The sequence below is a fragment of the Grosmannia clavigera genome (genome assembly GCF_000143105.1).
Source record: "Grosmannia clavigera kw1407 unplaced genomic scaffold GCSC_97, whole genome shotgun sequence".
Classification (NCBI taxonomy): Eukaryota; Fungi; Ascomycota; class Sordariomycetes; order Ophiostomatales; family Ophiostomataceae; genus Leptographium; species Leptographium clavigerum.
The window spans coordinates 1206846-1234693 of NW_014040560.1; the positions used below are offsets into that span (position 1 = coordinate 1206846).

The following is a 27848-nucleotide window of genomic DNA, read 5'->3' on the forward strand; positions in this document are numbered from 1 at the left end:
CGCTAACTCGCCAAATCATAGAATATGCTCCGAGCTCGTCAAGATCGTTAGGACTGGTCTTTTCTTTATTTCCTGTAACCATAAAATACAAACAAAGCTAGTATAGGAATACACCACGATCACCTCCCCGTATTACTCTATAGAATAATCCGTCCATTTTCGAACCGGCTTCCAGGTACACTGGGTTCTGGGGTTAATATATCTCCTTGCATGATAGATGCCCCAAAGAAAAACAGAAAACGATCCCACCCTAGTCCTACTGCAAGAGATATCTTACCAAGATGCCCCCCCCCCCCAGACGTTACATCACGCACACTACAGCTGGTGTGCTTCGCGTGAGCGGTCATTCCAACTTAAATAGCAGAAGAACCGCGATAGAGGAAGTAGTAGCAGCCAGACCCCATGTCCCTCTCATGAGTTGATGCCCGTTTTCCGTCGTTACGTCAGATGTCGTATGCGCCCAGTAAAGCGAGCGAGCTTACAGGGTGCTGGTCTTGCCGTAGCGTGCCTTGCCAAAGGAGAAGGGAACATAGCGATACTTGATCATGTGCTGGATTTGTTTTCGCACTGGAATGGTCAGAACAAGCTGCTTCAAGGGAGAGGAGCAATCACACATACTAGTGAGGACGAAGAGGATGATCCAGTACATAACCAGAACAGGCCAGAAGACGGGCACGTCGAAGAAGGTGAAGAAGCTGCATGTCAGGGAGATGGCAATGGCACGAGTGGCAGAGTGCCAGAACTTGAATTCGGGCAGGCGGCGAATAAAGGGACGGAACTCCTCGTCTTGTTTGGTCGGCAGGCCGCTAGCCGCACCGTCTTCCATCTCGCTGTCGAGGGCCTCATTGGAGGGATCGAACTTGGGCTGGAGAAAAGCAAGAAAGAGGTTGAGCAGGTAGATGCCCAGGGCGTATGCGACTGGAACGGATTTGCCAAGTTAGAGACCGTCCGTTGCGAAGCCTGGTAGGATAACGGACAGCGACTCACCAATGTACCATCCTTGGGCGAGGAGAATGCGGAGGAAGAAGAGGAAAAGGAAGACGCCTGTGCCGACCCACCGGTACGTGACGTACGGTGTTGACTGGTCAAGCAGTGCTTGGTAGTGCTAGGACACGCGACTCTGATTAGTGACAAGAGACAAGAGCTCGCTGGGCCACAGGGAAGCCTGCAGACGAGTGCATTACAGCGAGAGACATTGAGAAGGATACATACTCGCTGCAGCCGTGAGGTCTGTGCAGTCACGGCCTCAAAGGGGGTCTGGTCGGGCTCGACGGAGTCCATGGCGGATAAGGGGACAAAGATCGAGATCGTCGGTCAGATTGATCGAGCGGGGGCCGTCGTGAAAGTGATGCGAGCCGAAAAGTGAGCAGCGGTGGAGCGAAGCAGAGACCGGCGCGTGGTCGATGGCGGCAGCAGGAAAACAATGTGGTGTCGGAAGATTCGCGACAGATGTCAACGCGGTCTTTCGCACGAGGCGCAAACAATTTACAGTGAGTTGAAATAACGATCAATCTGGCCCTTCCAACATTTGGCTAAGCCAATCAAAATGCCCAAACCATCCACTAAGTGTGTGGCGTAGTATGCTGAGCATCATGTGTGGAGTCACGTGATCTATACACAAGCAGCAAGTCCGATGCCCAGTTGACCCTCGGCCCCTCGGCTCAGCACGGCTTATGCCTGTAATCAGTATATATTACGCGGTAGAGCATGCGAACTGCTGGAAGTGACGACGGCCACATTGTTCGGCATACTTGATTGTCAGAGATTCCGTGATTTGCAAGAGGACCTGATTACGTCTGATACCTCATCCACCAGCACACGATGAACACCCTCAAGAGACTGCAGCCCATTGTGGCACAGATGCGGGCGCCATTGCCGGCAAGGCAGCTTGCTCGCAGCTTCTCGGCGTCTGCCGTGCGGCCCTACGAGTTTATCCAGGTGTCGGAGCCTCGACCGGGCGTTGGTCAAGGTAGGACGACTGTTTCTATACCAGGGTGTGTGCGTGTGCATGTGTCTGGTGCTGACGGTGCAGTGACGCTGAACCGGCCCAAGGCGCTGAACGCACTGTCGACGCCGCTGATCACGGAGCTGAACGAGGCGCTGAGCAGGTTCAACGCGGCCGACAACGTGCTGGCGATCGTGCTCTCGGGCTCGCAGCGGGCGTTTGCGGCGGGAGCGGACATCAAGGAGATGGCGCCGCTGACGTTTTCGCGGGCGTACACGGGCGCGTTCATCGAGTCGTGGTCGGACCTGGCACTGCGGATCAAGAAGCCGGTGATCGCGGCGGTGTCGGGCCACGCGCTGGGCGGTGGCTGCGAGCTGGCGCTGATGTGCGATACGCTCTACTGCACCGACACGGCCAGCTTCGGACAGCCGGAGATCAAGTTGGGAACGGTGCCGGGGGCCGGTGGCAGCCAGCGACTGACACGGGCGATCGGCAAGGCGCGGGCGATGGAGCTCATCCTTACGGGCAAGACGTTCTCGGGCGTCGAGGCGGCCCAATGGGGCGTGGCGGCGCGGTCGTTTGCGACGTACGAGGAGCTGATGGCGGCGACGCTCCAGACAGCCGAGACGATCGCCAGCTACTCGCGGGTGGCTGTGCTGGCGGCCAAGGAGGTGGTCAACAAGAGCCAGGACCTGCCGCTGCGCGACGGCGTGGAGTACGAGCGGCGCGTGTTCCACAGCCTCTTTGGCAGCCAGGACCAAAAGATTGGCATGAAGGCATTTGCCGAAAAGCAGAAGCCCGTTTGGACCAACGAGTAGGGCCGGGGGGGGGCCTCTGGAGCAAGGAGTGGAAGAAAACGGGCCCTGCAGCGGGTCTGTTCTTTTGTGTACTCCGTTCCGTTCTACGCTCGTCAAGCAAGGGACCATGGCTACAGCAAAGACTGGTCTCTTGCGCAAGGCACCGGAGGCAACAAAGAGTAGTGGAAATACCCCACAGTTCGTATTGGAGATGCATATTGTCTTGGCTGCATGGGAAGCAAATATATGGCCCAACACGGACAAAGGAATAGCCAGAAGCGAACGGTCGTAGCACAGGATGAGACTACGGGCGTCAGAGCTAATGATGGGGTGTTGGTGGGGTGGATGAAGGCGTAAAAGAGGCTTTTGGGAGAATGCGGGCTCTGTGGATTAGGCGGCCGGCGGGGACACTACGGACAGCTGCTAACGGCCGGTGGACAAGTTGCCACAGGGCAAACAGGGCAGCAGGCAGCAGTCAGCAGGCCAACGACATCAGGTCCGAAAGAGGAAGGAAAGGCGAATCGGTGGCCCCGCCTGCCAGATTTCCGATTTAAAAACACCAGAAGAGAAAATCGAGCAGAGAACCAACTAGAGAAGGATGACATTACGGTCAAGGTGACGGAGGTGCAGCTGTCTGGCTTCTCTTTTGCGCATCACACGCAGCTTTCGGTGCCGAGCAATCCTCGGACGGTGTTTTGTGACCTCTGTCTCGCACGGCTATCGGATTGACGATATGGAGTCGACCAATATGGATCTGGAGAAGGAGTTGACCTGTTCTGTGAGTATATTTTGTCTGTTTGTGAGTTTGTGAGTGTGTGCGTGTGTTTTTCCGCTGACGGCTGCGCTCGCAGATCTGCACGGAGCTGTTGTACCAGCCGCTCACGCTGCTCGACTGTCTGCACACGTTCTGCGGCGCTTGTGTGAAGGAGTGGTTCAGCTTCCAAGCGCACGCAGCCGAGACGAACCCGACGCCACCAGCACCGGGCAAGGCGGTGTTTACGTGTCCGTCGTGCCGGGATGCGGTGCGCAGCACGCGGCACAACGCGACGGTGGTGACGCTGCTGGACATGCTGCTGACGGCACAGCCGGAGAAGCGCAAGCCAGCCAGCGAGCGGGCCGAGATGGACAGCAAATACCGACCGGGTGAGAACGTGATTCCGAAGCTACGACTGGCCGAGAGGACGGCAGAGCAGCAGCGACTGGACGCCGAGGAACAGCGGCTGGTCGACGAGGTGCGCGAGATGAGCCGACAGGAGGCAGTGGCGGGCGGAGGCGGGGAATCATCTAGTCTGCAGGCGATCCGTCCTCGCTCGCATCGGGAAGGCAGCCGACAGCGCGGCTCGACCGCAACAGCAGCTGCAACAGCAACGGCGGCCGCGTTTGGGCGCGAGATGGGCCACCAGTCGTCGCTCCGGTCGCTGATTAGCCGGTCGGACCAGGGTACGTCAGGCCTGCTGGACATTGAGCGGGAGATTGAGGAGTTTGCACGGCAGATCCAGGAGGAGGGTATTCTGGACGGGCTGGACCTCGACAACATCGACCTCGACAACGACGACGAGCTGAGCCGGCGCATCGCCGAGGCGTATCAGCGGCGACAGCGGGGACGATCGCGTCAAGACGGCGGCCGGCGAAGCAATGCCAGCGGTACGTCGCGACGGTCAGACGTGTCGCGGCCACCGCCTTCTTCAAGCCGCCAGCGGTCACAGTCGCGTTCATCCCAGCAGTCCGTGCAATCTGTGCAGTCTGCGCAGTCCCAGCACTCCGTACAGTCCCGGCCGGCCGGCCATTCCCCGTCGGCAGCAGCCCATCTGGCAGTCCATGAGGAGCCACGGCATCACCGGCGACACCGGGCGGCCAGCGAGGGTCGCAGTGCCAGTCTGCCGACGGTGGCACAGCTGGCCGTTAGCTCGCGGTCAGGCGCACGATCTCAGGTTAATTTTGGCGTGCAGCAGGAGCGGGAGAGCGAGTCGTCGCCACTGGCGGAGCTAGATTCAAATTATGCAACGTCCAACATATTGCCGCTATCCTTGCCCTTTCGCCAGCGGGCTTCCGGGCTGGAGCAGCTCAGGTCGGCCTCGACAGCGTCGGACCACCACAAAGGGCCAGGGGATGACGGGGCCAAACCAACGACGACGGCCGTGCACGAGTTACCGCTGACGACAGCCCCCTTTGTGTCGTCACCGGGGACGCTGAGCGACGGGTTCGAGCGGATGCCGCTGCCGGCTGTGTCGCCACCCTCGTCGGCCGGCTCGTCGTTCTCAGGGCAGCACCAGCATCGACAGCGGCTGTCGCAGCTGTTTATGGAGCCAGCGATCACGTGTGGGGCCTGTGGCCGCGATCACATCGAGTACGAGGTGCACTACAACTGTGCGGTCTGCAGCCACGGCCAGTGGAACATCTGTCTGGACTGCTACCGGCGCGGGCGCGGGTGCCAGCACTGGTTCGGATTTGGCTACACGGCATGGCAGCGGTGGGAGAAGGCGGCGGCAGGAGCAGCAGAAGGAGAACCGCTGGCGCCACCGCACATGTTGACGGCTAACCGTTACCTGCGACCACAGACGACAGACATGACAGCGGACGGGCGGCGAAGACTGACAGACGACGACCCGCAAGACCGGCTGCAGAGTGGCGTCTTCTGTGCCGGCTGTCAGGCATGGGCCAACAGCTGTTACTGGCGCTGCGACGTGTGCAACGACGGCGACTGGGGCTTCTGCAACGGCTGCGTCGACCAGGGCCGTGCCTGCACGCACGCGCTGCTGCCGCTGGCCCACCAGAGCAGCAGCCTGTTTTCCGGTGGTGATAATGGTATGCTGCCGGTTCCTCCGCCGGCTCCACGGTCTGCCCGGCCGCTGCAGACGGGCGAAGGGAGCGAAGGAGTGGATGACGGCAAGACCGGCAACAAGCCGCACATTGGCTCGTTTCGGCCGCTGACGCTTGCCACCAAGTGCGACATGTGCCGGCGGACGATTGCGCCGACGCGGCCTCGATTCCACTGCTACACATGTCACAGCTCGGCGGCGACATGGGCCTCGACAGAGCCAGAAGAGACACCGGGCGACTACGACTTGTGTGAAGACTGCTATGCTCCGGGCGCGCTGGTAGGCGGTAGCAACATTGCGCCGGAGAACGGACCGACAGGCTGGCGGCGATGTCCAGCCGGGCACCGAATGGTGGTGGTGGCATTCCGGGAAGATGGCGGAATGCATAGACGGGTGGTGCTGCAGGACCTCGTTGGGGGACGACGTCTGCAGACGGAAAAGGACGAGTTGCAGACGTGGTACATCTGGTTCAGACAGCAGAGACAATACGAGCGGCTTGTCAGTGCCAACGTCCGCGTCGAGGCACCACCCTGGCGACCGGCAGCAGGTCTGCCCGCTGACGACGCGCGCTTTCCACCGTCAGGCGGCATCGGACGGACGGCGGTGGCGCGCTGGGCGTGGTTCCCCGAAGCCGGCGCGGAAGACGAGCTGGCATTTCCCAAGAAGGCAGAGGTGCGGGAGATCGAAGACGTCAACGGCGAGTGGTTTTACGGGACGTATATGGGCCGGCAGGGCCTCTTCCCGGGAGGATACGTGAGGATGGAGGATTAGGGTGAAGTCCATGACTTATACAGGCACACTAACCATATGTGGTCACCGCCCGATTGCGCCATTCTGCCACCACGTTTTCAGCCCCGTGAGGAAAGCCGACGAGACAGGATAAGAGGACCACCTAACACAAAAGGGAGCAAGTGTGTTCTTCCGTGCTCTTTCTCTGTTCTTTCCTCTCTTCTTCATCCCTATCTCGGCTTCCTACCCCGACGATGTTCCGAACGGGTGTGCGGCGGTTTGCGACGTCGGCACGGATGCTGCGGCCGACAGCAGCATTGGCCCCAGCGGCGCCGTCGGCACACACGCTGGCGGTGGCACAGGCGCAAGGTGTGGTGGACGGGTTTGTGGGGGCGATTGGCAACACGCCGCTGGTGCGGCTGAAGCACCTATCAGCAGCGACGGGCTGCGAGATTCTGGGCAAGGCAGAGTTTGCGAACCCGGGCGGTTCCGTCAAGGACCGGGCAGCGTTGTATCTCGTCCTAGACGCAGAGGAGCGTGGGCTGCTGCGGCCGGGCGGCACAGTGGTTGAGGGTACGGCCGGCAACACAGGCATCGGGCTGGCGCACGTCTGCGCGGCACGCGGATATCGGCTGGTGATCTACATGCCAGACACACAGGCGCAGGGCAAGATTGATCTGTTGCGGCTGCTGGGCGCCGAGGTGCATCCGGTGCCGGCGGTCGCGTTTGATCACCCGGACAACTACAACCATCAGGCGCGGCGTCACGCCGAGTCGCTCGACAACGCCGTCTGGACCGACCAGTTTGACAACACGGCCAACCGGCGGGCCCATATTGAGACGACCGGTCCTGAGATCTGGCACCAGACCGCTGGCCAGGTCGATGCCTTTACCTGTGCCACCGGCACCGGTGGTACGCTCGCCGGCACCACGCGCTTCCTCAAGGACGTCTCGGGCGGCCGCGTGCGCTGTTTTCTCGCCGATCCCCCCGGCAGCGTCCTGCACACGTACATCCAGAGCGGCGGCCGGCTCGTCGACCGTGCTGGCTCGTCCATCACCGAGGGCATCGGCCAGGGCCGCGTCACCGCCAATCTGCAGCCCGATCTCGACCTCCTCGACGGCTCCTTCTCGGTGCCCGATGAACACACCATCGAGATGCTCTTCCGCTGTCTCCACAACGAGGGCCTCTATCTCGGCGCCAGCTCGGCCCTCAACGTCGTCGCTGCCGAGCAGATCGCCCGCCAGCTCGGCCCCGGCCACACCGTCGTCACCATCCTCGCCGACGGCGCCTACCGCTATGCCGACCGCCTCTTCTCGCGCGCCTGGCTCACCCAGAAGAAGCTCGTCGACGCCGTCCCGTCTGACCTGCAGCGGCACATTGTGCTGCCGTAGGGCCGGAGTCGACAGAGTGAAGAGGAGAGACAGAACAATGGTTGCATGAATGGAAATTGTCTACAGACCTCATACCTCTATACATTTTTTCTATCTTACATGCATATATGCGTTTGCTGCATTTCGTGTAGAATCCGGACTGGACTCCCCTACTCCTCGCCAAACAGCTTCTTGTAAACGGCCGCGCCTCGTCGGTCTGGTGCTCCCACCAGCGCCGACGCCACCTCAGCACCCAGCGCGTCGCGCCGCGCCTGCAGCGCCGTCGCCAGCTCGCCGTCGCTGCCGCGCAGCAGGGCCACAGCCGCGTCCAGGCCGTAGAGCAGTGGTGCGGCCACGCCCAAAAACTTGTTGTCCTCGTCGAGGTAGTGCATCTCGCCGCGCCGGTCAGTGTATGTCGCTGCCGGGTGCAGGCTGCGCAGGCCCTTGCTGGCGGGCCACAGGCGCACCAGCTCGCCTGCATACCGGGCCACCTTGTCCTTGGCCGCGTCTGCGCCGTCGCCCGGCTGCGTCGCCACCATGGCGGCCAGGTGTAGTCGTGCGGCCAGAACCTGTGGGTCACGTGCCAGTGGAAATGCCGGGAGTGGCGGTGGTGGCGATGTCGGCAGAGTGGCGGATGAGTCAGCATCAATGAGTGGTAGTGTCGTCGTTGTCGAAGTGGTCGCAGCAGCTTGTCGGCCGTGCTGGTCGTCCTCGAGCATGTCGACGACCATCTCGGCCCAGACCAGGGCCTGGCGCGTTGCCGCCTCCTCCCAGCCGCTGTCGACGGCCCGGAGCTGCACATGGGTCAAGATCTCGGCGACGGTCTCGGACGTCTGTAGGCGGAAGCCGGTGCGCCGCACAGTGCGAGCGCTCTCGATGACGGCGTAGATGCAGCCGCGCTCGCCGGCACGCCGAGCAATGCGGGCATAGTCGGCGGGCCGGAGGCGGCGGCCGGCATTGTGCAGGCCCTCGAGCAGGCGCGGCAGGTTGTCAAAGTCCTCGCGCGTAGTCATGCGGCCGACGGCATCGCGCGCGGCGGCACGCGCATTTGGCATATCGCGCAGCAGGTCCATGCCGGTGAAGCTAAGCACGGTCCCGTCGATCTCGAGCGTGATGGGGTCCGCCCGCAGCTTCTCCCTGTGCCGCGGACTGAAGAGCTGGCGTCGCTGTTCGGCCCGCAGATACGAGGGCACCAGGATCGTGAGTCGGATCGTCTCGAGAACAGCGTCAAGCTCGGCGGAGGACGAGGGCAGAAAGTCGATGGCGTGGGCTATTTACCAGCAGAATCGCCAGGCAGCGTCAGCGTCAGCTCTTATAGTCCTGCTCCGGCGCCGTCGACGTCTGTGCTTCTGTCTTCCTTCTCGTCCCATTGCGCGCCCTCCATCCGGCAGAGACAGTCTCGCACCGCGTGTACGTATGCGTCCACACACCCCTGACTTGGTCTGTGATTCTGGTCATGACCCGTTGGCGTGCGCATGGTACGAGCCATCTCCAAAGTGCAATGCACCGGCAATAGCACTGACAGGAGTACACGAACATATACACCATTATACGCAATGATGGGAGGTGTGGGTGGAGGAAGCCCCAGATGGGGAGGGGGGTGAAGACGAAAAACGAAACAGATGGTCATGACAAAGAGAACGTTTACGCACCGTAGCGTGGAGCTGTCGTCGAGAGCAGTCGCCCTGTCCCCTGACACGACGACGGGGGCCTTGTGGTCGATGAGACGAGTGCCGGCAGCCGCTGCCGGCACAGCATGCCCGCCATGGTTGAGGCATCACCAAACACATGGCCTGTCGTCGACAGGACGCTGCGGATCGAACGACCAGACATTATGCCGTGGAAAGAAGGATAGAAGCCGAAAAAAAGGAGTTGACAGCCCGCGAGACCCAGAAAAGGGGACACCGGAAACCGGACGGGGGGTGGGCTCCTGTCGTTCTATGCTCGCTCGCATACACTATGCGTCCGTTTCGAGACGTATTGCGAGAACCAAAGTTGGGGGGGGGGAGGCTAGAGGGGAAAAAATTGGGCAGACGTTATGCGCCAGGGAAGCCCCATGGCTGGTCCAAGCGTTTCCGCCTGTCTCTGCCGTAGTGCCGGGCGGTCAGCCGTCTGGGCCAATCAGGCGAGAGGGCGGGCAAGAAATAAAAATTATTAATAGCAGAAATCGAAACCGGCCGAGCCAAAAATACAGGGAAACATCGCAGGATCTGACCCGAGACGCCTCGCCTTGGCCGACACATCACCAGACGGACAAGGAAAGAGAACATGAGCGTTGCCGCCCCCCTGGCTCGCCGGCCCCTGGGCAGCAGCTGGCTGCAGATGACCACCCAACGGCTTGCCCGACGCTTTGCGTCCGACGCGCTGACTGTCCGGCCATCTCCGGCTGTCTCCATTCCCACGCATTTCCGTATGTTTCTCTGACAGCTTCTAGCCTCTTCTGCCCCCTGTCTTTTCCTCTGCCCTCGGCCCGCTGACAGGCTTGCCAGATTCCATTCCCACCAAGGAGGGCCGCATTCGCACTGCCTTTGCCGTCTATGCACCACAGCTGCCAGCATCTTCCACCTCAACTTCACCGACGCCCTCCGCATCCTCCCTCGCAAAGACGCCCCGCGTCGACGTCATTCGCGCCTATCATGAGCAGCAGATCGCCCGCATGGACCCCACCGGTGCCCGGGGCCGTCTCTTCTCGCGAAAGAACCCCGACAGCGCCAAGCCCGGCGATGTGCTCCTGGTGACGCCTAGTCGCGCTGGCGGCGAGACCTTTGCCGGCGTCTGCCTCGCCGTTCGTCGCTCCGGCATCGAGACCGCCATCCTGCTCCGCGGCCAGCTCGCCAAGACCGGCGTCGAGCGCTGGTTCAAGATCTACTCGCGCGCCGTCGCCGCCATCGACATCATCCAGCGCCGGCCTCGTCGCGCCCGTCGTGCTCGCCTCACCTACATGCGCCAGCCCAAGCACGATCGTGGCGCTGTCGACGACCTCGTCAAGGCCTGGCGCCGTGGTCGTAACGTTCTTCGCACCCGCGGCAGCGCCGCTACCTCCAAGACCTCTCCGGCTGTTGGCGCAAAGTCGGCTCCCGCCAAGAAATGAGAGGCTGTCGTCGGACAAGTTGTTGTGTGGTCATCTGCAGCTGTCCTTATCCTGTCTGTACCATCACCCACCTATCAAATATATCATGTCATGCCTTTTGTGCTTCTTATCAAATCATTTGTGTGCCATCTATTTATATACGCAATGGCTATCGCCATTATCGCCGCAGCGTGAGCTATGCTTTGTATTCCAAATCTTCAATCCGACAAGCAAGCCTCTGTAACCGCCCTCTTAACCGTTGTATTGCTCCGTATGTGTTGTCGCCCAGATTCATCACAAAATTCCAATAGCGTGCGCATGTGCCCAATTGCGCCGAGGGAAAATTCTCCTGTCAGTGAGACAATTATATGTCCAAGCAGGCTCCCATATCTAAACCGGCTATAACTCCAAGGCCTTGCCCAAGGCTGCATTCCAAGACAAGGATAATAGAAAAAATTCATTTTTTGCCAAGAATTGCTGCTTGTGCAGCGTCCGGAGAGCCCAGCTTTGCACTCTGAACCTGCTAAATCATCTGCCTCATGGCTGGGCTCTTCCGTCTTGGCCTGGCACTTCAATCCCTGTCGTCTGTGCCGTGCTCTCCTCCATCGCAGAATCGCTGAACGACCGACGAGAATGCGGCCGGACTACCGGGCCGTGTTTGATAGGCGGCCCAGGATGCAGGAACTGCGCAAAAATATGGCCATTGCCGTGGTCTCGGCTCCGACTGCGTCCGCGGTCTCGGTTGCTGGTCGTCACTCGGAGTGTGGCCGCCTGCGTTCCCATCGACGTCACAGATCCGCGACGTCCAGCTGCTGTCATGACGCATGGGGCGTTTCGGCCATCCGTCAACGCATCTTCCTTCTGGTTTAGCGACTCGCTGGGCAAGAGAATCGCTCGGTCGAGACCGTATGGCAAGCCGCGGTGCCGTCCACGGATCATCATCGCAATGATCACCAGCTTGCCAATGACACTGAACTGTGAGCACAGCGACGCGTTGACCGTCGGATAGCCAAGACTGAGCCCGACTGTGCCGTACGCACTGATCACCTCGAATAGAATGGCAAACATCGAAAAGTCGTTCTTTTGTAGTCGCGTGCCTTCTGAGATGGTCAAGATGAAGAAACCCACAGACAGAAACCACAAGTCGAAAGACAGCTGGCGCCGCAAATGAGCACCAACAAACTCCAGGTCGTTCCCATTGGCCGATTCGTCCAGCTCGTCGCTTTCCACATAGATTCCCAACGAATTCTCCTCGTACACGTTCGTTCGCCGAACCGAAATTGCAATGGGGAACACCGAGATGTACATCATGATCATGTACGACGCCTGAACGGCAGGGTGCAGGGTCGCAAGGTTCACACAGGAGAAGCCAGCGGTGCGTGTCGAAAAGGCCTGAAACAGACCGTCCAGGACACGAGACCCTGCTGACATTTCGGCGATCGGTCCGGATCCGAGCTACAACATCGCTGTCAGTCCATATCCGTTGTTTCTGTCCAGACGGACAGAGAGCAGGGGTCAGAATCAGCAAAACAAAGAAACAGGCACTAACATCGAGAACACAGTAAAACAGGAGGTCTATGCCGTTGAGAATAACAAGCAGCCAAAACAGCCACCACGTGGCGCCTGATGGAAACAGCAAGGTGAAACAGCGGCGCGGATGATCAAGCAAAAATGTGAGCTCCTCGTACAAGCCGCTGCCACGAGGCACGAGTATCGAACCGACCCAAATCATAAGCCGGAGCATGACAGGGAAGCCGGTGTTGCCAATGACAATCAAAAAACTCATCAGAAGCAGCGGGAACACGGCTGTGTTAAACGAGTTCATGCTGTCCGGCGTCAGGGTGAAACCAAGATCCATAAACGACGATTGCGCCGTGAAGAATCCCCACCATACACGACCCTGATCAGCCGCATCCACAACAGCGCCGTACCTCTTGCTCAGCATGATCCACGGTATCAGACAGACTGTGCCAAGTAACCAGAAGCCCCAAAAGTACACAAACAGCACAAGGGCAAGCGTCTTCAATGATCGGTATTCAATGCCACCCAGCTCTTCCCGCTGCTCGTCGCTCATTCCAATGAAAGCAGAGTTGCGTCCCACCGTCGGCTGCCAGCTGAGGTAAGGGGCCGTGTCCTCGTCCTTATCTCTCGTGAGTGCCTGCCGTAGGGAATGGAGGGTCGGACGCCGCGTGAACCTGAAAGGGAACGCATTGTGGTTTTTGTCCTTGCCAGCACCCTTTTTCTTCTTGACGAATGGGTTGACCCGTGCACGGAACGATGTGAAGACGTTCACAAAGGCACGAGCATCCTCCGTAAAGTCATCTCGTAGTGGCGGTTTCTCGGGCTCCTGGATCGTGATGGCCGGCTTCATTATTGGGTGCCCTCCACCCGTTCCGTCAGAAACTGCAACTTCCGTCGCATGGTCCTCGCCGGCTGTGCTGACTGACGGATTGACTACTGTCTCTGGCAAAGGCGACGACCGGACAGAGTTGGGTGAGTGTTCCCGGGTTGCAGAGCCACCGTGAGGATTTGTTTCGTCTCTTTCGTTGGAGTTGCGGCGCACAACTCGGCTTGGAAGTACTCCTCTCTCAGCATCCCGAGGTCCAGGAATACAGAGCACTTCGTCGTCTTCAAGGTTCCGCTGGCGTTCCAAGATGGCAATATGCTCTTCGTCCGACACTCGCTGGGATACTTTGACATCCTGGTCGCCAAGGCCGTCACTTCGCTTAACTGTGGTGGCGAACTTGATCTCCGGTCTGCGCAGTTCAAATTGTTCGGTGATCGACATCCTAGCGTGTGCATCGTCCGACCGGGGTCGGTGGTGAGGATGGTTCCCGTCATCTTCGGCTCCGCCATTCTCGGCCAGTCTTGCCGCATTCTCTTCCGTATTCACCGACGGTACTGGACTTAGAAAAGCACCGTCGTTTGCGATCCTTGAATTCAGGTCGTTGTGCAGCACAGTGATGTGTCTTCCGTTGACGCCTCTTTCGGCAAGATAAAGATCATCCACGGCCTTGGCCTTGGACTTGGAAATTGTTCCTCGGCGCAAGCGTGTATCGTGGACGATGTGCTGAAAGCGTTTCTCAAACCAGTAGAGGCGAAGGAAGACGACGAACGAGTTGATTGTAATCGGATTCGCCAACGAACATATCACGTATAAAACCACCTGTTGAAACGTGTCTAGCGTATTGACGTCGACTGTGTTCAGGCCTGCCTGTGTGCTTCCACCAGCAGCAAATGTCAGAGCATCAATGTATTTCAGCTTGCCACGCCCAGGCCCGTATAATAATATAGACCCGATCACTGTGAGGCCGACAATCCAAAAATCTGGGTGGTTGGTGAGTAAGCTTGAAAGCAAAGGGTAACGGGCTGAGAAGAAGGGACTGACAATGGACGGATATGAAATTGAAGTGTGGGTTTTTTGAGAGGAATGAAGGGCGTAAGGACTTGAGCTCTTGCAAGACGATGTCCCGAAGAGAATCCATTATAATACTGGAGCTTGGTCGAACGCTTCGGAATTGTGCAGGTATCACGCCAGACGATTTGCATACGCGTTCGTTGAAATTTGTCCGCGCTCAATACAGTACTGGCTCTCAGCCGAATCCGGCTCGTTATGTCTTCAGACAAAGGCAATTCAAGTTCGCAGTTCCGTCCTCCAGTTTCGATGGACAGCCGCTGAGAATTGAGACGCTATTTTGAGATCAGGTAAGGTGGAAGGGAAGCCAGGCTCAGAAAAACGAAAGTACCACGCGCTCCTCCCTTTCGAGGAAGAAAAGAGAACGATCAGTGGCTGACACGAGTGTGGCACCGGGAATCTGCGGGTACGAGGCCGAAAAACGGCACTCAGTTATGCAGTTTAATGTTCATGTTGGCGCGTATAAAGGGGGAGTACAGTAAAAGGAGAAGGACACGGAGAAGGACACAGAGGTGCAGAAGAGAGAAAGAGAGTGTCAAGCTGACACAGGACTCAAAGAGCCGGCTCGGCGAGAGAGCGACCGATGGGTGGCAGGCGATTGCGGATGCAATTGGTGATGGTCAGGTGTTGTGTTGTATGTATCCAAAAAGACCGATTGGGAGCAAAGAGATCAAAGCCAGAATACTTGAGCTAAAACTGATAACGATAAGTTAGTAGCTTACATGGAAGCAAAAAAATGGAAATCTCGACTGTCTCATTTGTATTACACGTTTGCGCCTGTCAGTCACTCGGCGATCCTTTGCCGATCTGCCACGTGACCTACTCCGTATGGCAAGGTTTGTCAACGGACATCGTGTGGTCGACAAGGGGATGAGGCAACATCCGGCAACGGCATTTCCAGAATATGACGCATGCTCTTTTACAAGAGACCCCATTATGCCCCCAAGTAATGAATGTACGGAGTAGGTGTGGCTGCCTCTAGCCCGGCCCACTTCAGCTCGCACGCATTAGTGTCTTACCTAAGCTGTACGGACTCCATACATAGGAGAACTCCCAAATGCATAATCTTACTATGTACTCCGTACTGCGTATGTATCTAGTCATGCATTCCGTGGCAGATGTATCTAGTAAGTGAACAGCGGGCCCACTTGTCCCGGTTCCCTGGCGCAGCTCGTACGAAGCACTTCGTACTCGTACCTTACCATACATACTATTAGTAGCCAATCCCTGCTAGATGCACAAGCATGTCAACAAATGCCAATACGAGCACATGTTTTAGTTGATGCTTGAACACCTGGGACAGCTCGCTTCGGCTAATGAAGTGCTGCTCTTTTCGTCCGTAGCGCTGCTGCTGCCATTCCGCTTTACCGCTACTGGTCATCAATGTCGTTTTTCGGGCACAACATCGCCATTCAAACCTGAATTTCGGCATGGCTGCCAGCACAGCACACCTTCTCGTATCTGAAGGTCTCGGACACACGACTCGGCGGATGATGCAACGAATCCGGATCCGTGCTGCGCATCCGTGTACTCGTATCTTAAGATACGGCGAATAGGGGCCTCCTTGAGCCAGTCCCAAACGAGAACGGCAGTGTTGTCACGTCCGTTTTGGTCAGCTCCGTGATTTGGTTATCAAATTTCCACTCCTGCTGTTCCCTGATTATCTTCGTATTGTCCGATTCCCATTGCTCTATTTTATGACCTCTTAGGCACCACCGCCTTATGCAATTTCGTGGCACTACGAGCCTATCCTATCTTACATGGCACACCGTATGCTCCATCATAAATGATACGTCGAATGACTGTCATAACCCGCGGCTTTCGAAAAAAAGAAAGCAGAACTAACGGAAAAGAAAAGAAAAGAAAAGAGGCGAGACAGGTTGCAGACGGCTGCTACTGTGGCTCGTCGTCCTGGTGCTTTCGCCGGTCTTTCTCTCGCTGCAACTTCTTGAAGAAGGCATTGCTCTCTCCCTTTTTGCCCGCCTTCTTGAGCATCTTGTTCACCGACTTGTTCTGCTCAATGTACGCCATATCCTGTCCGCCGCTCAGCTCGCCCAGAGTGCCGGCAGTCCGCCGTGCCACAGGCATCCGCTTCATCGACCGACCCTTGGTCTTCTCCCATAAGTCATCATCGTCCACCTTGTCTTCCATCAGCTTTTCCCGCTCCACCAACACCTCCTGGAGCAGCTCCCGCCGCTCGCGGGCCGTGGCAAACGCCAGCCCCGGCGTTTTCTCAATGTCCTGCAGCTGCGTGATCACCTTAAAGGCGTATCCCTGATCCACAAGAAAAGCCTGTCGCTTGGACGAGTAAAACATCTCCTGTGTGTCTTTTGAGACCAATGAATAGAAAAAGGCATTAAACCCCTCGTCATTGCGGCGCTTCGCTCGTAAGATGCGGCCCAGCCGCTGTGCCTCCTGTCTTCGAGACCCGTAGTGGGAGGAGATCTGGATCAGACACGTAGCCTCAGGCAGGTCTAGCGACGTGTCACCAATCTTGGACAAGAACAGCGTGTTGATGCTGGCGTTGTGCTGGAAATTCTCTAGAATCCGAAGTCGCTCGCTCTGGCTCGTCGCACCATAAATGCATGCCTTACCAAGCTTGGTCGCATACTTTGTCAACGCGAAGACATCGTCCGAGAACACAATGATCTTGTCTCCGCGCGACTCGTGGTAGTTGATCAGGTATTGACAGGCCTGGAACTTGCGCGGGTTCATAACATAGAGCGCCTGTTTTGTCCGGCTAGACGACTTCAGGTACTCTTCGTAAAATTCCGTCGTCATCGGGCACCAAACCTCTGCACACTGCACCCTTGCGATGTGACCCTGCTGCGAAAGCTCCATCCAGTTTGCCTCATAGAGTTTGGGCCCAATTAGAAAGTTGAGATCAGAGATCTTGTCGTCTTCACGAAGGAGCGTTGCCGTCAGCCCCAGCTTTGAGTGCGTCTTGAGGTTTGATGTCACCTTTCGGAAGATGTTGGCTGGCACCACATGCACCTCATCCAGCAGCATCATTCCCCACTCTCGCCCTTCCAGGAAGTCCATCATCTTCTTGGCGTCGTGTGACCGCTCACGTGTCTGCGTCACCATGGAATATGTCGTCACAATAATGCCCGTATTGCCCGTGAACATGGACTTGTTGTCAGACGTAAAAACTGCGATATCGTCGGGGTTGATGTTGGACCATTTAAGAAATTCTTGCCGCCATTGTACCACCGACATAGAGCTTGTGCATAGCACGATCACGCCTTTCTTGATGGTACAGGCTGCAGTGATCCCCACGAGCGTCTTTCCTGCGCCACACGGCAGCACGATGATACCACTCTTTGCCCGACCGTTTCCGAACATCTTACTCAGACTCTTCTCTTGATACGGCCGGATTTGCGTGTTCGGTTTCAAGTCGATGTCCAGATTGGCATTCACCTCGTCGTTGCGGAAGTCGTACTCCTCGAGAACTGGGTAGCCTAGGTCAAGACACCGCTTCTGAACTACCTCGATGCCCTGGTCTTTCACCTCGAATGCGTGGACGGCGTCCTTATCGTCGTCGTCCGCATCTTCCTCTTCGTTCAGAACTGCAAACATATCGTCGCCAATAGCACCAGCCCTTGGGGCGCTGTCTCCTGGCGTCTCTTCCACACCACCTGTGCTTTTTTCCGGAGCCCCTTTCTGTAGATCCTTCGCTTGACGAACACCAGCCGCATTCTTTGTACCCGGAATTACAAGCCCGTTCATCTTGGGAGCCATTGTTGTCGAGATCTCCTCGGTTTCGTGCACCCGCAGCGGGCCGATCACAGGGTCTTTGAGTAGTTTTTGCAGGATGGCAGGGTCATTGCTTTCAACAAAGTACTTTGTGTTTTTCAGCACCAGCTTGACCTTGCCGTAGCTATCTGTAGTTCGGATAATGAAATCCCGTACACCGTCCGGCACAGGCGTTTTGAGGAACCTGTTCAGCGTATTGATGATATCCAACGGGTTCAGGCCGACTGACACGGCGGCGTATAGACTGTGCATCGTCAATCGGTACTCGTGGAGAAAAGTCGGTCGCGAGATAGGTTCGGCGATGGTGATCAAAAAGTCCTGGGCTGGCGGTGCAAGCGGGTGGAAGCTTTCGAGTATGATGAAGCCTAGTTCCGGGTCCATCCACAAGGGTCGGTTGTGGTGGTCAGGCTTGAGTTGCAGAAACGAGAAGTCCCGGTTACCAAAGAAGCGGGATGCTGCATCCAGATGGCTGGGACGACTTGTTGGGATGTTGTCAAGGCTGAATTTGTGCACAGCCTTATCGAGATTCTCTTCTTCTGTCTCGCTGAGAGGGTCGTCGTCGGAGTATTGCCCCGAGCTGGCAACACTGCGAGGCGTTCCGGGCCCAGGAGTTGCTGTGTCGGACAGTTTCCCACTCTTCGAGGCTACCACCTTCGCGGACCCTGGTGGTGCCTTTCTTTTCGGTGCCATGGCGGCTGCGATCTTGCCGTGGCCTCACTCAGCCTCTCCTATTTTCTCGCTCGTTCCTAGCTCTCAGCTTGAGCACAGGCCGAGGTTCGATCGCAGACGGTTCGGCAAGGAGCGTCCACTTGACAAAATCTTGTCAGCGAGAATGGAACTGGTCATTTGTCGAGTTTGGTGAAGTGCTCGTTCGTACTAGGTGTGGCGAGGCTGTATTACCATTATGTGTTTGACCGGATCGGCGAATTAATAGTGCGACATACACTCGTATATCTTTTGCATACGGAGTACTCCGTACCGCCATGAACAACCTTATTCCTACGCCTCAGAAATATTACTAATCGCAGGAACGCTATAGTCACACAAAATATCATGTATATCGATACCAGATTTAAGTATCATGGTCGTAAGATATCGGAAAACATACACTGCGTGAACTTGAGCTTAGTATGTGGCCTAGAAAGCCCCATATTAATGTATCTATAAATTTGTTACGCGACGTGTTCGCGGTATCAGCCGTCAAAACCCAATTAGTCATTTACCTTTGCGACCCCGCAGCATTAGTGTTCAGCGTATCACCATAAGACACCGAAGTCCTCTTCTGTCTAATCGATTTCGACACAAACGTACACTCGCGATAGCTGAAGCGCCAGCCATGTGGTATGACTATCCTAGGGCTCCAAGCCTCGGCAAACAGAGATCTGACTTAGGGCCTTCTCAGTAAACACGTTCTCAACGCCCAGGTCTCCATCCGGTCGCCCTGCTGTTCGTCACCCTATCACTTGCTATGACGGGCTGCACTTCTGTCATTGAAACGAACATGTATGCTAACGCTTGATTCGCCTGAAACCAGGCCACAAATGGTTCGATTGTGTCGAATGCCATCGTGAGCAGGAGGACCACCCTCTGATGCAGCGATTCGAGATGGTCTTTGCTTGCAAGAAGTGCAAAAAATGCTTCCGCAAGGACGCCCGCGAATTCGAAGATTCTGATGAGTACTGTCCACACTGCGACAACCATTATGTTCTTGACGCAATTACACCAAAGGCGGCAATAACGGTGGAGGGCGGCGATGTGCGGATCGACAACCGTATGATAAAGGACGATCGCGTCAAAGCCCAGCAGTTTCGCGACATTTTCGACCCAGACCTGGACGCCGACAAACTTGGTTGAGAGTTCAAGACGGCATGATGAGAAGGAACTGCAGCCAGGCGTCCGGATTGCTCGGTCTATCATTTACGAGGCCGCTCTGTACATAACAAAAAAACATGATAGAACATGATAGAATGACTATCGCAAGGCGTTGCATGACGTTTCTTTGTACGTAAATAAGGCAAATGACATACGATTACATGTTCGCGTGATACCGTCTTTGAGCTGCCAGACAAAGAGTATATGGGGGCCAATGTCTTCCACTACCAACCCCTATGTGAAGTCTAGCCGGTCATAGACGGACACCCGCGACTCATCTGTCTATGCATCCTCAGACTCTGCTGCCCCTCGTGTGAGAATGGCTGCGCTCCCTGTACCCGGAGTCCGGCCAGACTTCTTTTTGGCTGCCTCCTCCAGCTTCTCCTGCTCGATGTTCTTGACAAAGTTCTCAATATCCTCAACCGGAAGCATCTCTAGATCCTTGCCAGGAGCCATAATGGCAATTTCAATGTTCTTTGCGCCAGTCTGCACCACTTCTAGCAGGGACTTGATAGCCAGCTGGATAGTCTGCTCACGGTCCATGTCCTCCTTGTAGTTGCGCTCCAGAAACTCGCGTACAGTCTTGCTCGACCGGCCAATTGCATTTGCCCTCCTAGTAATCGTTAGTAGGAAACCCCCGTGTACAATTCCCCAACATCTGAACAAACAGTGCTTACCATGCGGAGTAGATGCCGGACGGCTCCGTCTGATAGAGACGTGGCACATTGCTTCCCTTGTCGAAACCAACAATAAGCGTGCTGATGCCGAATGGCCGCACACCACCACTCTGTGTGTACCGCTGCTGCACACCGGCGATGTATTTGGTAATGTACTCGATGGTGACGGGGTCTTCGACGGTAAGACGGTGTGACTGAGCCTCTAACCGAGCCTTGTCGAGTAGAATGCGTGCATCGGCGTTGAGGCCGGCAAAGGCCAAGCAAGCATGCCTGTCGAGCAGACCGATTTTGGATGGCGTGATACGGGTGTCTTGCAGCTTCATCGCAGACCGCTTCTCGCAGCCGAGCACAACCACATCACTGCCTTTGACGCCGACAGCGCACGTTCCTAGCACATGTGTCAGTCTGGTCGCATGTTTCTACTCCTAGAGTTTGCGATTATCCAGATTGTAGACTCTCCCTACCTCTCTTTACTGCCTCTCCGGCGTACTCAACCTGAAACACATGTCCATCCGGACTGAAAGAAGTTAGATAGAGCTGGATGGATATCGAACGGAGCCAAGGATATTGCGAGTGCTGTGGTAATGAAGCACGAACCTGAAGACTGAAATGGAGAGCAATGTTAGTATGCGTCACATAAGAATGCCTAGTTGCAGTGTGCAAGCGTGGCACGCAACTAAGAAAGTGGCTTACCAGACAGAGCTCTGTCGTATCCCGAAGCCATGATTGCTAAGAGGTATCAAATCGAACAGCTCTGATGAGGGACAGAGACCTGGGGTGAGCAAAGTGGTTGCGATGGAAGGCCGTGGAGTATCCGAGGTAGCGGGAATAACCGTCGCCTTTGTTGCGCAGAGGGCGTTGCTGCGAAAGCGAGATGAGCCAGAACTTGACTCCCGTTGCGCGTTTGGTGACAAGAGTTGCTCGCAACCACTAACGCATCCAGGCTGCAAAAGCTGTGACGAAGCTGTAGCGGAACGCTTACTGTGATTGGCTAAGTGGAACCGCCCTTTGGGCACTCGTACGCCTCGCCGAGCCACGTGACTGAAACGTGCTCTAAGTTATTACAGACCGGCCCGGTTTCCACCTGTAAGCATGTATAGATCAGAAAAATTAACTAGTTGTAGAGGGCTGTCTGCCTCAACCAGATATCCGGTGCCGGCTTCCTTTCTTCTCCCCAACTGCGAGATCCTTGGATTTGGATTGTGAGGCAAAGTGGGAGCGTTCGTCTGTAATTGCCTTCAAAAACTTACCATGGCGTCTAGACAACAGCTCCGGATTGCACTCCGAAGGCTCTCTACGCCGGTCGTCAAAAGGCCGAATGCATACCGGCAAGCAGTGAGAGCAGCGGTGCCTGCGGTGCAATTCTTGTCGACCACGGCTGTGCGGGCGCTGGGGGCGACGCGGCCTCGCCGTTCGGACATCACACCCACGTCTGAGAAGTACCCTGGTCTGCAGCGCGATCCTCGGTTCGCACACATCACCAAGGAGCACATTGCCTTCTTCAAGGAGCTCCTGGGTGAGAATGCGGTCATCGATGCGGTGACGAATCCAGCGCTGCAGGACGAGGTGGAGGCGTTCAACGGCGACTGGATGCGCAAGTACCGCGGGCACAGCCAGCTGGTGCTGCGGCCCGGCTCGACGTCGGAGGTTAGCAAGATTCTAAAGTTCTGCAACGACGAGCGGCTGGCGGTGGTGCCCCAGGGCGGTAACACGGGCCTCGTGGGCGGGTCAGTGCCAGTGTTTGACGAGATCGTTCTGAGCATGGGCCGGATGCAGACCATCCGGTCGTTTGACGACGTCAGCGGCACGCTCGTGGCGGACGCCGGCTGCGTGCTGGAGATCGTCGACAACTACCTGGCCGAGCGCGGCTATCTCTTCCCGCTGGACCTGGGTGCCAAGGGCTCGTGCCACATTGGCGGCAACATCTCGACCAACGCGGGCGGCCTGCGGCTGCTGCGGTATGGCAGCCTGCACGGCAGCGTGCTCGGCCTTGAGGTGGTGCTGCCGGACGGCACGGTGCTGGAGGACCTCAGCAAGCTGCGCAAGAACAACACTGGTTACGACCTGAAACAGCTGTTCATCGGCGCTGAAGGCACGCTGGGCGTGGTGACGGGCGTGTCGATCCAGTGCCCGCAGCGGCCGCAGGCGGTCAATGTGGCCTTCTTGGGCTTGTCGTCGTACGACAAGGTGCAGCAGGCGTTCCGCAAGGCCAAGTCGCAGCTGTCCGAGATCCTGTCGGCCTTTGAGCTCATGGACGCGGGCAGCCAGCAGATTGTGCGCACGGTGCGGCCTGAGAAGCGGCGGCCGCTCGAGGGCGAGCATGCGTTTTACTGCCTGATTGAGACGAGCGGCTCCAACGCCGAGCACGATATGGCCAAGCTGGAGGCCTTCCTGGAGGACGTCCTGGGCGAGGAGATTGTGGAGGACGGCGTGCTGGCGCAGGACGAGACCCAGGTGAAGGAGCTGTGGACGTGGCGCGAGGGCATCACGGAGTGTCTGGGCCACCTCGGTGGCGTGTACAAGTACGACCTGTCGATCCCACTGGCCGAGCTGTATCAGCTCGTGGACGACACGCGGACGCAGCTGGAGGGCGCCGGTCTCATCGGCGACACCAACGACTTCCCGGCCGCGCAGGTAGTCGGCTACGGCCACATGGGCGACCAGAACCTGCACCTCAACATCGCCGTGCGCGGATACGACAAGAAGGTCGAACAGGCCCTCGAGCCGTTTGTCTATGAGTGGGTCTCGAAGCGGCAGGGCAGCATCAGCGCCGAGCATGGCCTTGGGCTGGCGAAGAAGAAGTACATCGGGTACAGCCGCAATGCGACGACGGTCGGGCTGATGAAGCAGATTAAGAACACTTACGACCCGGTGAGTAAAGCGCTTCCTGGTGGTCATTTGCAAGGCCACCTTCGGTGTTCATATCGACGTTTTTTTGCTGACTATTGTAGAACGGCATCCTGAACCCGTACAAGTACATCTAAAAAGTAGACAAGTTTTACAGAAAAGGGACAAAAAGGGACAAAACCCCATACAGCAGTATTCGGTTCGTAGTGAAGAAATGACGATGTGAACAGTGTGCAGGTGTGTGAGCATGTGAAGCGGGAGTCGATACGGAGTACAAACATCTACTTCGCATCGGAACGATTGCTTCTAAAATATACTGGTGCCGAGGTACAGCAAAGTATCGGGACAGCAGGGCCCGAAATAACCCTCAGCAGTCCGGTAGTATAATAGCACTTATTGTCATGCTAATATTAACCAGAGAATGGCCAGGACGGAAGATACGTTTATCCCGCAGCTGTACGGGATTGCTCACGGCAGTTTCCCCGAACAAAAAAACGATAAAAACAGGCCCCAAGTGGCAGAAAAAAAAAGGGTGAGCTCAAACCGATATAGCAGGTGCGTTTCACTGGCATTGGGCGGTGAGCCAGCTCCGCCCAACAAAGCGGCATTTCCCTACCTTCTCCGACAGCCGACATTTCAGTGCCGAGTGAAAAGCAACAGCTATTATCAACGAACATCATCCGGCCTTACCTCCCCAAACACCTGTTTTCGTCACTCGCGCAGCTCAAGCAATACCCACCGTTGCCATCATGTTCAAATTAGGACGCAGCCGGGCTGTGGCTTCGGCCATTACTGCCGTCAGGGTATGTCGTCCTGTTTGTCTCCAGTCGTCTCAGTCCCAATTGTTCCAAGCTATACCCCGCGTTTTTCCTTGATGGTCCGACCAGACGAGAGACCCCAAAAAGGGCGCATTGAAACAGATCTTGCGACTGACGAACCGACATCCACAGCCCACCTCGATCTCCCGCCTTCCTGGTCTTTCCCAGCAGCGGAGAGCTCTCAGCATCCACGAGCATCAGTCTGCGGATTTGATGCGCAAGGTATCTTACGACCCCGTCTTCCCCACAACACGAGATATCTACCCGAGCTTTCCGAGTATGGCGCACCTGATCAACGCAACTAATTGTCTTCGTCTTCGGTGTGCAGTATGGCATCCAGATTCCGGACGGCGCAGTGGCGCGCACCGGAGCTGAGGCCGAGGAGGTGGCGAAGAATATCAGCAACGGCGACCTCGTGATCAAGGCGCAGGTGCTGGCCGGCGGTCGCGGCAAGGGCACGTTTGACAATGGGCTCAAGGGCGGCGTACGCGTCATCTATTCGCCGACGGAGGCCAAGATGTTCGCGGAGCAGATGATCGGTCACAAGCTGATCACCAAGCAGACGGGCGCCGGCGGGCGGCTGTGCAACGCGGTGTACATCTGCGAGCGCAAGTTTGCGCGGCGCGAGTTCTACCTGGCGATCCTGATGGACCGGGCGACGCAGAAGCCGGTGATTGTGTCGTCGTCGCAAGGCGGCATGGACATTGAGGCGGTGGCCAAGGAGAACCCCGAGGCCATCAACTCGACGTACATTGACATCGAGACGGGTGTGACGGACGAAATTGCGCGCGACATCGCGGTCAAGCTGGGCTTCAGCGAGCAGTGCGTCGAGGATGGCAAAGACACGATCCAGAAGCTGTACCAGATCTTCAAGGAGAAGGACGCGACACAGATCGAGATCAACCCCCTGTCCGAGACGTCGGACCACAAGGTCATGTGCATGGACGCCAAGTTCAACTTTGACGACAATGCGGCGTACCGGCAGGAAGAGGTGTTCAGCTGGCGCGACACCAGCCAGGAAGACGCCGAGGAGGTGCGGGCGGCCAAGTCGAACCTCAACTTTATCAAGCTGGACGGCGACATTGGCTGCCTCGTCAACGGTGCTGGCCTGGCCATGGCCACTATGGACATCATCAAGCTGAACGGCGGCAACCCAGCCAACTTCCTCGATGTTGGCGGTGGCGCCACCCCGGCCGCCATCAAGGAGGCTTTTGAGCTCATCACCAGCGAGCAGAACGTCACGGCCGTCTTTGTGAACATTTTTGGCGGCATCGTGCGCTGCGACGCCATTGCGCATGGCCTGATCAACACGGTCGAGACGCTGAACCTGCGCATTCCCATCATCACCCGTCTGCAGGGCACCAACGTTGAGCAGGCACACCAGATCATCAACGAGTCTGGCCTCAAGATCTTCTCCATCGACGACCTGCAGAGCGCTGCCGAGAAGGCCGTGCAGCTGTCCAAGGTTGTGAAGATGGGTGAGTTTTATTCCCCCCTCAGGCTTGATTCCTATTCACTATTTCCCATCTATCCACATGCTAACCAGTAACAGCTCGTGATATTGACGTCAGCGTCGAATTTACTCTGGGCATCTAAACGATAGTCTCGGAGACAATATGGAGGTCGGACCAGGAACCGTAATATAGAAGCAAGGCAGTGGTGTGGGCTTTGGCATGTGGCCTCCTGTGTTTTTTGTTACTCCTTTTCGGTTTCCTTACACACATGTCGAGTTGCGGCTTATCCCACACAGGCAAGGAGCTGTTTGTTTGCATGGCAATTGGTCTTTAAGACAGGTCGATGTGGACAGGGCCGGACCCGGCGATGAACATAACAAGTTTTTCTGTGATTGAGCACTGGTGCCGTAAAGGTCTATGCAAATAGCAAGTGGGCATAATTGTGGTGTGAGGCAGGCCAAAGAAGGCGGCAAGAATCGGAAAAGTCAACATGTAACGCAAGGCCGCAGCAAGATGCACATGTGGCGTCATACTGGGGGATAAAGGATAAAGCAGCGACAGGACCCGCTGCTGGGTTAATGCGCCAGCTGCACCGAATAGGCTTTGTCACATATGCAGATGAAGTGTTGTCTAATTGACTGACTGAAAAGTATCAGACGAGGCCTAGAGGAGAAATGGGAAGAACAAAGAAAAGGAAAGAAGTAGGGAAGAAATTTGTGGCAATCGACAAGGAAGAGAGGCATGAGTAGAAAAGAGCAAGAGAAAGCGGAATAAGGTACGAAAGAGGCAAGACAACCGGGGTGGCACATTTGTCAACCCACCGGTCCTGCTGCGGCGTCAGAAGCCGGTGACGATGCCCGTCCATCAAAAAAAGCTGCTCGATTGGGTCAAGCTCGTCGCTGCGTCCCGATTGGGGCCCGTCCGTCGTTCCCGTGACTCTTTTAGTTCGAGCAGGAAGCAGGAACAGTGGGTTTTGCAGGCGCAGCCAATAAGACGCCTCAAAGTGGGGCAGACTGGCACTAACACTGAAGGATTCGAGCGATTGCTCAGATCAGCCACGGACCCCCTTGTCGTTCTGCAGCCCTACGAGCCTGCCTGGCCCGGGTAACGGTGAATTGCGCCTTGCCCCATATACCGATGCATCGGCTGAGCACATCCTTCCAATCAACTACTCCATCCTTCAGAAGAGGATGGCCCTTTTCGGCATCCTGTCAAGTCGTTCTCCTCTTTGGCCCTCCTCTCCAACTCCACCCATCCAGCCCTGCGGTGGAGTGCTTGCTCCTGGTCGTCCTGCTAGTTCGCAACCTCTATCGCCTGCCTCTCTTCCATCGCTTCCTTACTGTGGAAAAAAGCAGCCTACAGACGGTCTCCCCAACGGGAGTCATTTTCACTTCCGCCTCTGAGAGCTTGTCTCCCTTCTTGCTTTTCCATCTTGCAATCGTGGCGATCGGAAAGCTGCCGTCAGCCGGCTCAAGGGTGGCAGACCGCTGCAGCAGAGGACACCCGAACGACCTGCCATGTAGCGGCAACTGGACGCTACGGATGCTGCTGGCCCCCCTTTTACGCGCGTTGTGCTTCTGCTGTGGCTACATGAGAGTCTCACACTCGCACGTGTACTTTTACCGTCTCCTGCGGCCGCCCTGTCGCCGTCTGTTCTAGAACAAAAAAGCAGGCTTCTAGAACAGGGCCCGAACTGGATAAACGGATTTTCAGGGGTTAGTCAAGCGTAGAGGATACCTACTGTCTCGCTTCCATGCTTGCATCCGTAGCGTCTCTCGGGAGAGTGTGCTCGTTCCTTCCAGGAGAACGGCTCGTCTAGCCGTTGAGTCTGTCCGGATACAGAATCGTCGATCAAGTACCGCCACTCAAAAGTCTGAACAGCTAGCATGTGCTGCTCCTTCGGCTTCTGTCCCTCTGCGTCAGCCCGCCCCCATTCGCCCAACCCATCCAGTCCTGCTCTGTCCTGTCTCGCCCTGTTCTGTAACGTACCAAAAAGACAATACAATCCCGCCTGTTTAGTAGCTCCATGCTTGCAACTACGGTAGGAGACAGGACAAATCCTGGCTTCCTCCGGGATCGAGTTCTCGGCGTCAATTTCAAATCCTTATCTCTCCACTTTGCCCGGTTTACACTCCTTCCTCTTATTGGCAGCCCGTGATGACCTGCAAAATCTACGGTCCTGTCCCCGATCCTTCGGGCTTGCCATAGCTGAACTTGACATCATATTTTGCTTTCTTTTTTCCCTTTTCTCCTAATCTCGTGTCTCAATTTTCATACCT

General features: G+C 56.7%; 12 protein-coding genes across 12 annotated transcripts; 7 read left to right on the forward strand and 5 right to left on the reverse strand.

Annotated features, from left to right (window-relative positions):
• Positions 1–478: 478 nt before the first annotated feature.
• CMQ_4351 (golgi membrane protein) lies at positions 479–1281 on the reverse strand (the record flags this gene model as incomplete). The annotated part of the gene is made up of 4 exons (XM_014312507.1): positions 479–567; positions 619–918; positions 988–1105; positions 1213–1281. 4 exons carry the CDS (start codon positions 1279–1281, stop codon positions 479–481), a joined length of 576 nt encoding a protein of 191 aa, XP_014167982.1.
• Positions 1282–1821: 540 nt separating this feature from the next.
• On the forward strand, positions 1822–2763 carry CMQ_4626 (enoyl-hydratase isomerase family protein; the record flags this gene model as incomplete). Its single annotated transcript, XM_014312782.1, has 2 exons — positions 1822–1969; positions 2033–2763. 2 exons carry the CDS (start codon positions 1822–1824, stop codon positions 2761–2763), a joined length of 879 nt encoding a protein of 292 aa, XP_014168257.1.
• Positions 2764–3475: 712 nt separating this feature from the next.
• On the forward strand, positions 3476–6332 carry CMQ_4911 (sh3 domain containing protein; the record flags this gene model as incomplete). Its single annotated transcript, XM_014313067.1, has 2 exons — positions 3476–3520; positions 3594–6332. The coding sequence occupies 2 exons, from the start codon at positions 3476–3478 to the stop codon at positions 6330–6332; spliced, it is 2784 nt and encodes a 927-aa protein (XP_014168542.1).
• Positions 6333–6544: 212 nt separating this feature from the next.
• Positions 6545–7681, forward strand: CMQ_4507 (cysteine synthase; the record flags this gene model as incomplete). The annotated part of the gene is made up of 1 exon (XM_014312663.1): positions 6545–7681. The coding sequence occupies one exon, from the start codon at positions 6545–6547 to the stop codon at positions 7679–7681; it is 1137 nt and encodes a 378-aa protein (XP_014168138.1).
• A 149-nt stretch (positions 7682–7830) lies between these two features.
• CMQ_4282 (uncharacterized protein) lies at positions 7831–9493 on the reverse strand (the record flags this gene model as incomplete). Its single annotated transcript, XM_014312438.1, has 2 exons — positions 7831–8930; positions 9313–9493. 2 exons carry the CDS (start codon positions 9491–9493, stop codon positions 7831–7833), a joined length of 1281 nt encoding a protein of 426 aa, XP_014167913.1.
• Positions 9494–9928: 435 nt separating this feature from the next.
• Positions 9929–10751, forward strand: CMQ_4270 (mitochondrial ribosomal protein; the record flags this gene model as incomplete). Its single annotated transcript, XM_014312426.1, has 2 exons — positions 9929–10070; positions 10150–10751. 2 exons carry the CDS (start codon positions 9929–9931, stop codon positions 10749–10751), a joined length of 744 nt encoding a protein of 247 aa, XP_014167901.1.
• Positions 10752–11267: 516 nt separating this feature from the next.
• On the reverse strand, positions 11268–14215 carry CMQ_4515 (potassium ion transporter; the record flags this gene model as incomplete). Its single annotated transcript, XM_014312671.1, has 3 exons — positions 11268–12185; positions 12280–14057; positions 14119–14215. The coding sequence occupies 3 exons, from the start codon at positions 14213–14215 to the stop codon at positions 11268–11270; spliced, it is 2793 nt and encodes a 930-aa protein (XP_014168146.1).
• Positions 14216–16038: 1823 nt separating this feature from the next.
• Positions 16039–18591, reverse strand: CMQ_4705 (tfiih complex helicase; the record flags this gene model as incomplete). Its single annotated transcript, XM_014312861.1, has 1 exon — positions 16039–18591. One exon carries the CDS (start codon positions 18589–18591, stop codon positions 16039–16041), a length of 2553 nt encoding a protein of 850 aa, XP_014168336.1.
• Positions 18592–19237: 646 nt separating this feature from the next.
• CMQ_4823 (zinc finger protein) lies at positions 19238–19755 on the forward strand (the record flags this gene model as incomplete). The annotated part of the gene is made up of 3 exons (XM_014312979.1): positions 19238–19242; positions 19304–19347; positions 19436–19755. The coding sequence occupies 3 exons, from the start codon at positions 19238–19240 to the stop codon at positions 19753–19755; spliced, it is 369 nt and encodes a 122-aa protein (XP_014168454.1).
• Positions 19756–20055: 300 nt separating this feature from the next.
• On the reverse strand, positions 20056–21174 carry CMQ_4576 (proteasome component pre6; the record flags this gene model as incomplete). Its single annotated transcript, XM_014312732.1, has 5 exons — positions 20056–20386; positions 20451–20838; positions 20915–20967; positions 21048–21054; positions 21144–21174. The coding sequence occupies 5 exons, from the start codon at positions 21172–21174 to the stop codon at positions 20056–20058; spliced, it is 810 nt and encodes a 269-aa protein (XP_014168207.1).
• A 527-nt stretch (positions 21175–21701) lies between these two features.
• Positions 21702–23434, forward strand: CMQ_4761 (actin interacting protein 2; the record flags this gene model as incomplete). Its single annotated transcript, XM_014312917.1, has 2 exons — positions 21702–23321; positions 23402–23434. 2 exons carry the CDS (start codon positions 21702–21704, stop codon positions 23432–23434), a joined length of 1653 nt encoding a protein of 550 aa, XP_014168392.1.
• A 612-nt stretch (positions 23435–24046) lies between these two features.
• CMQ_4645 (succinyl-synthetase beta) lies at positions 24047–25711 on the forward strand (the record flags this gene model as incomplete). The annotated part of the gene is made up of 4 exons (XM_014312801.1): positions 24047–24100; positions 24248–24337; positions 24444–25593; positions 25668–25711. 4 exons carry the CDS (start codon positions 24047–24049, stop codon positions 25709–25711), a joined length of 1338 nt encoding a protein of 445 aa, XP_014168276.1.
• Positions 25712–27848: the final 2137 nt, after the last annotated feature.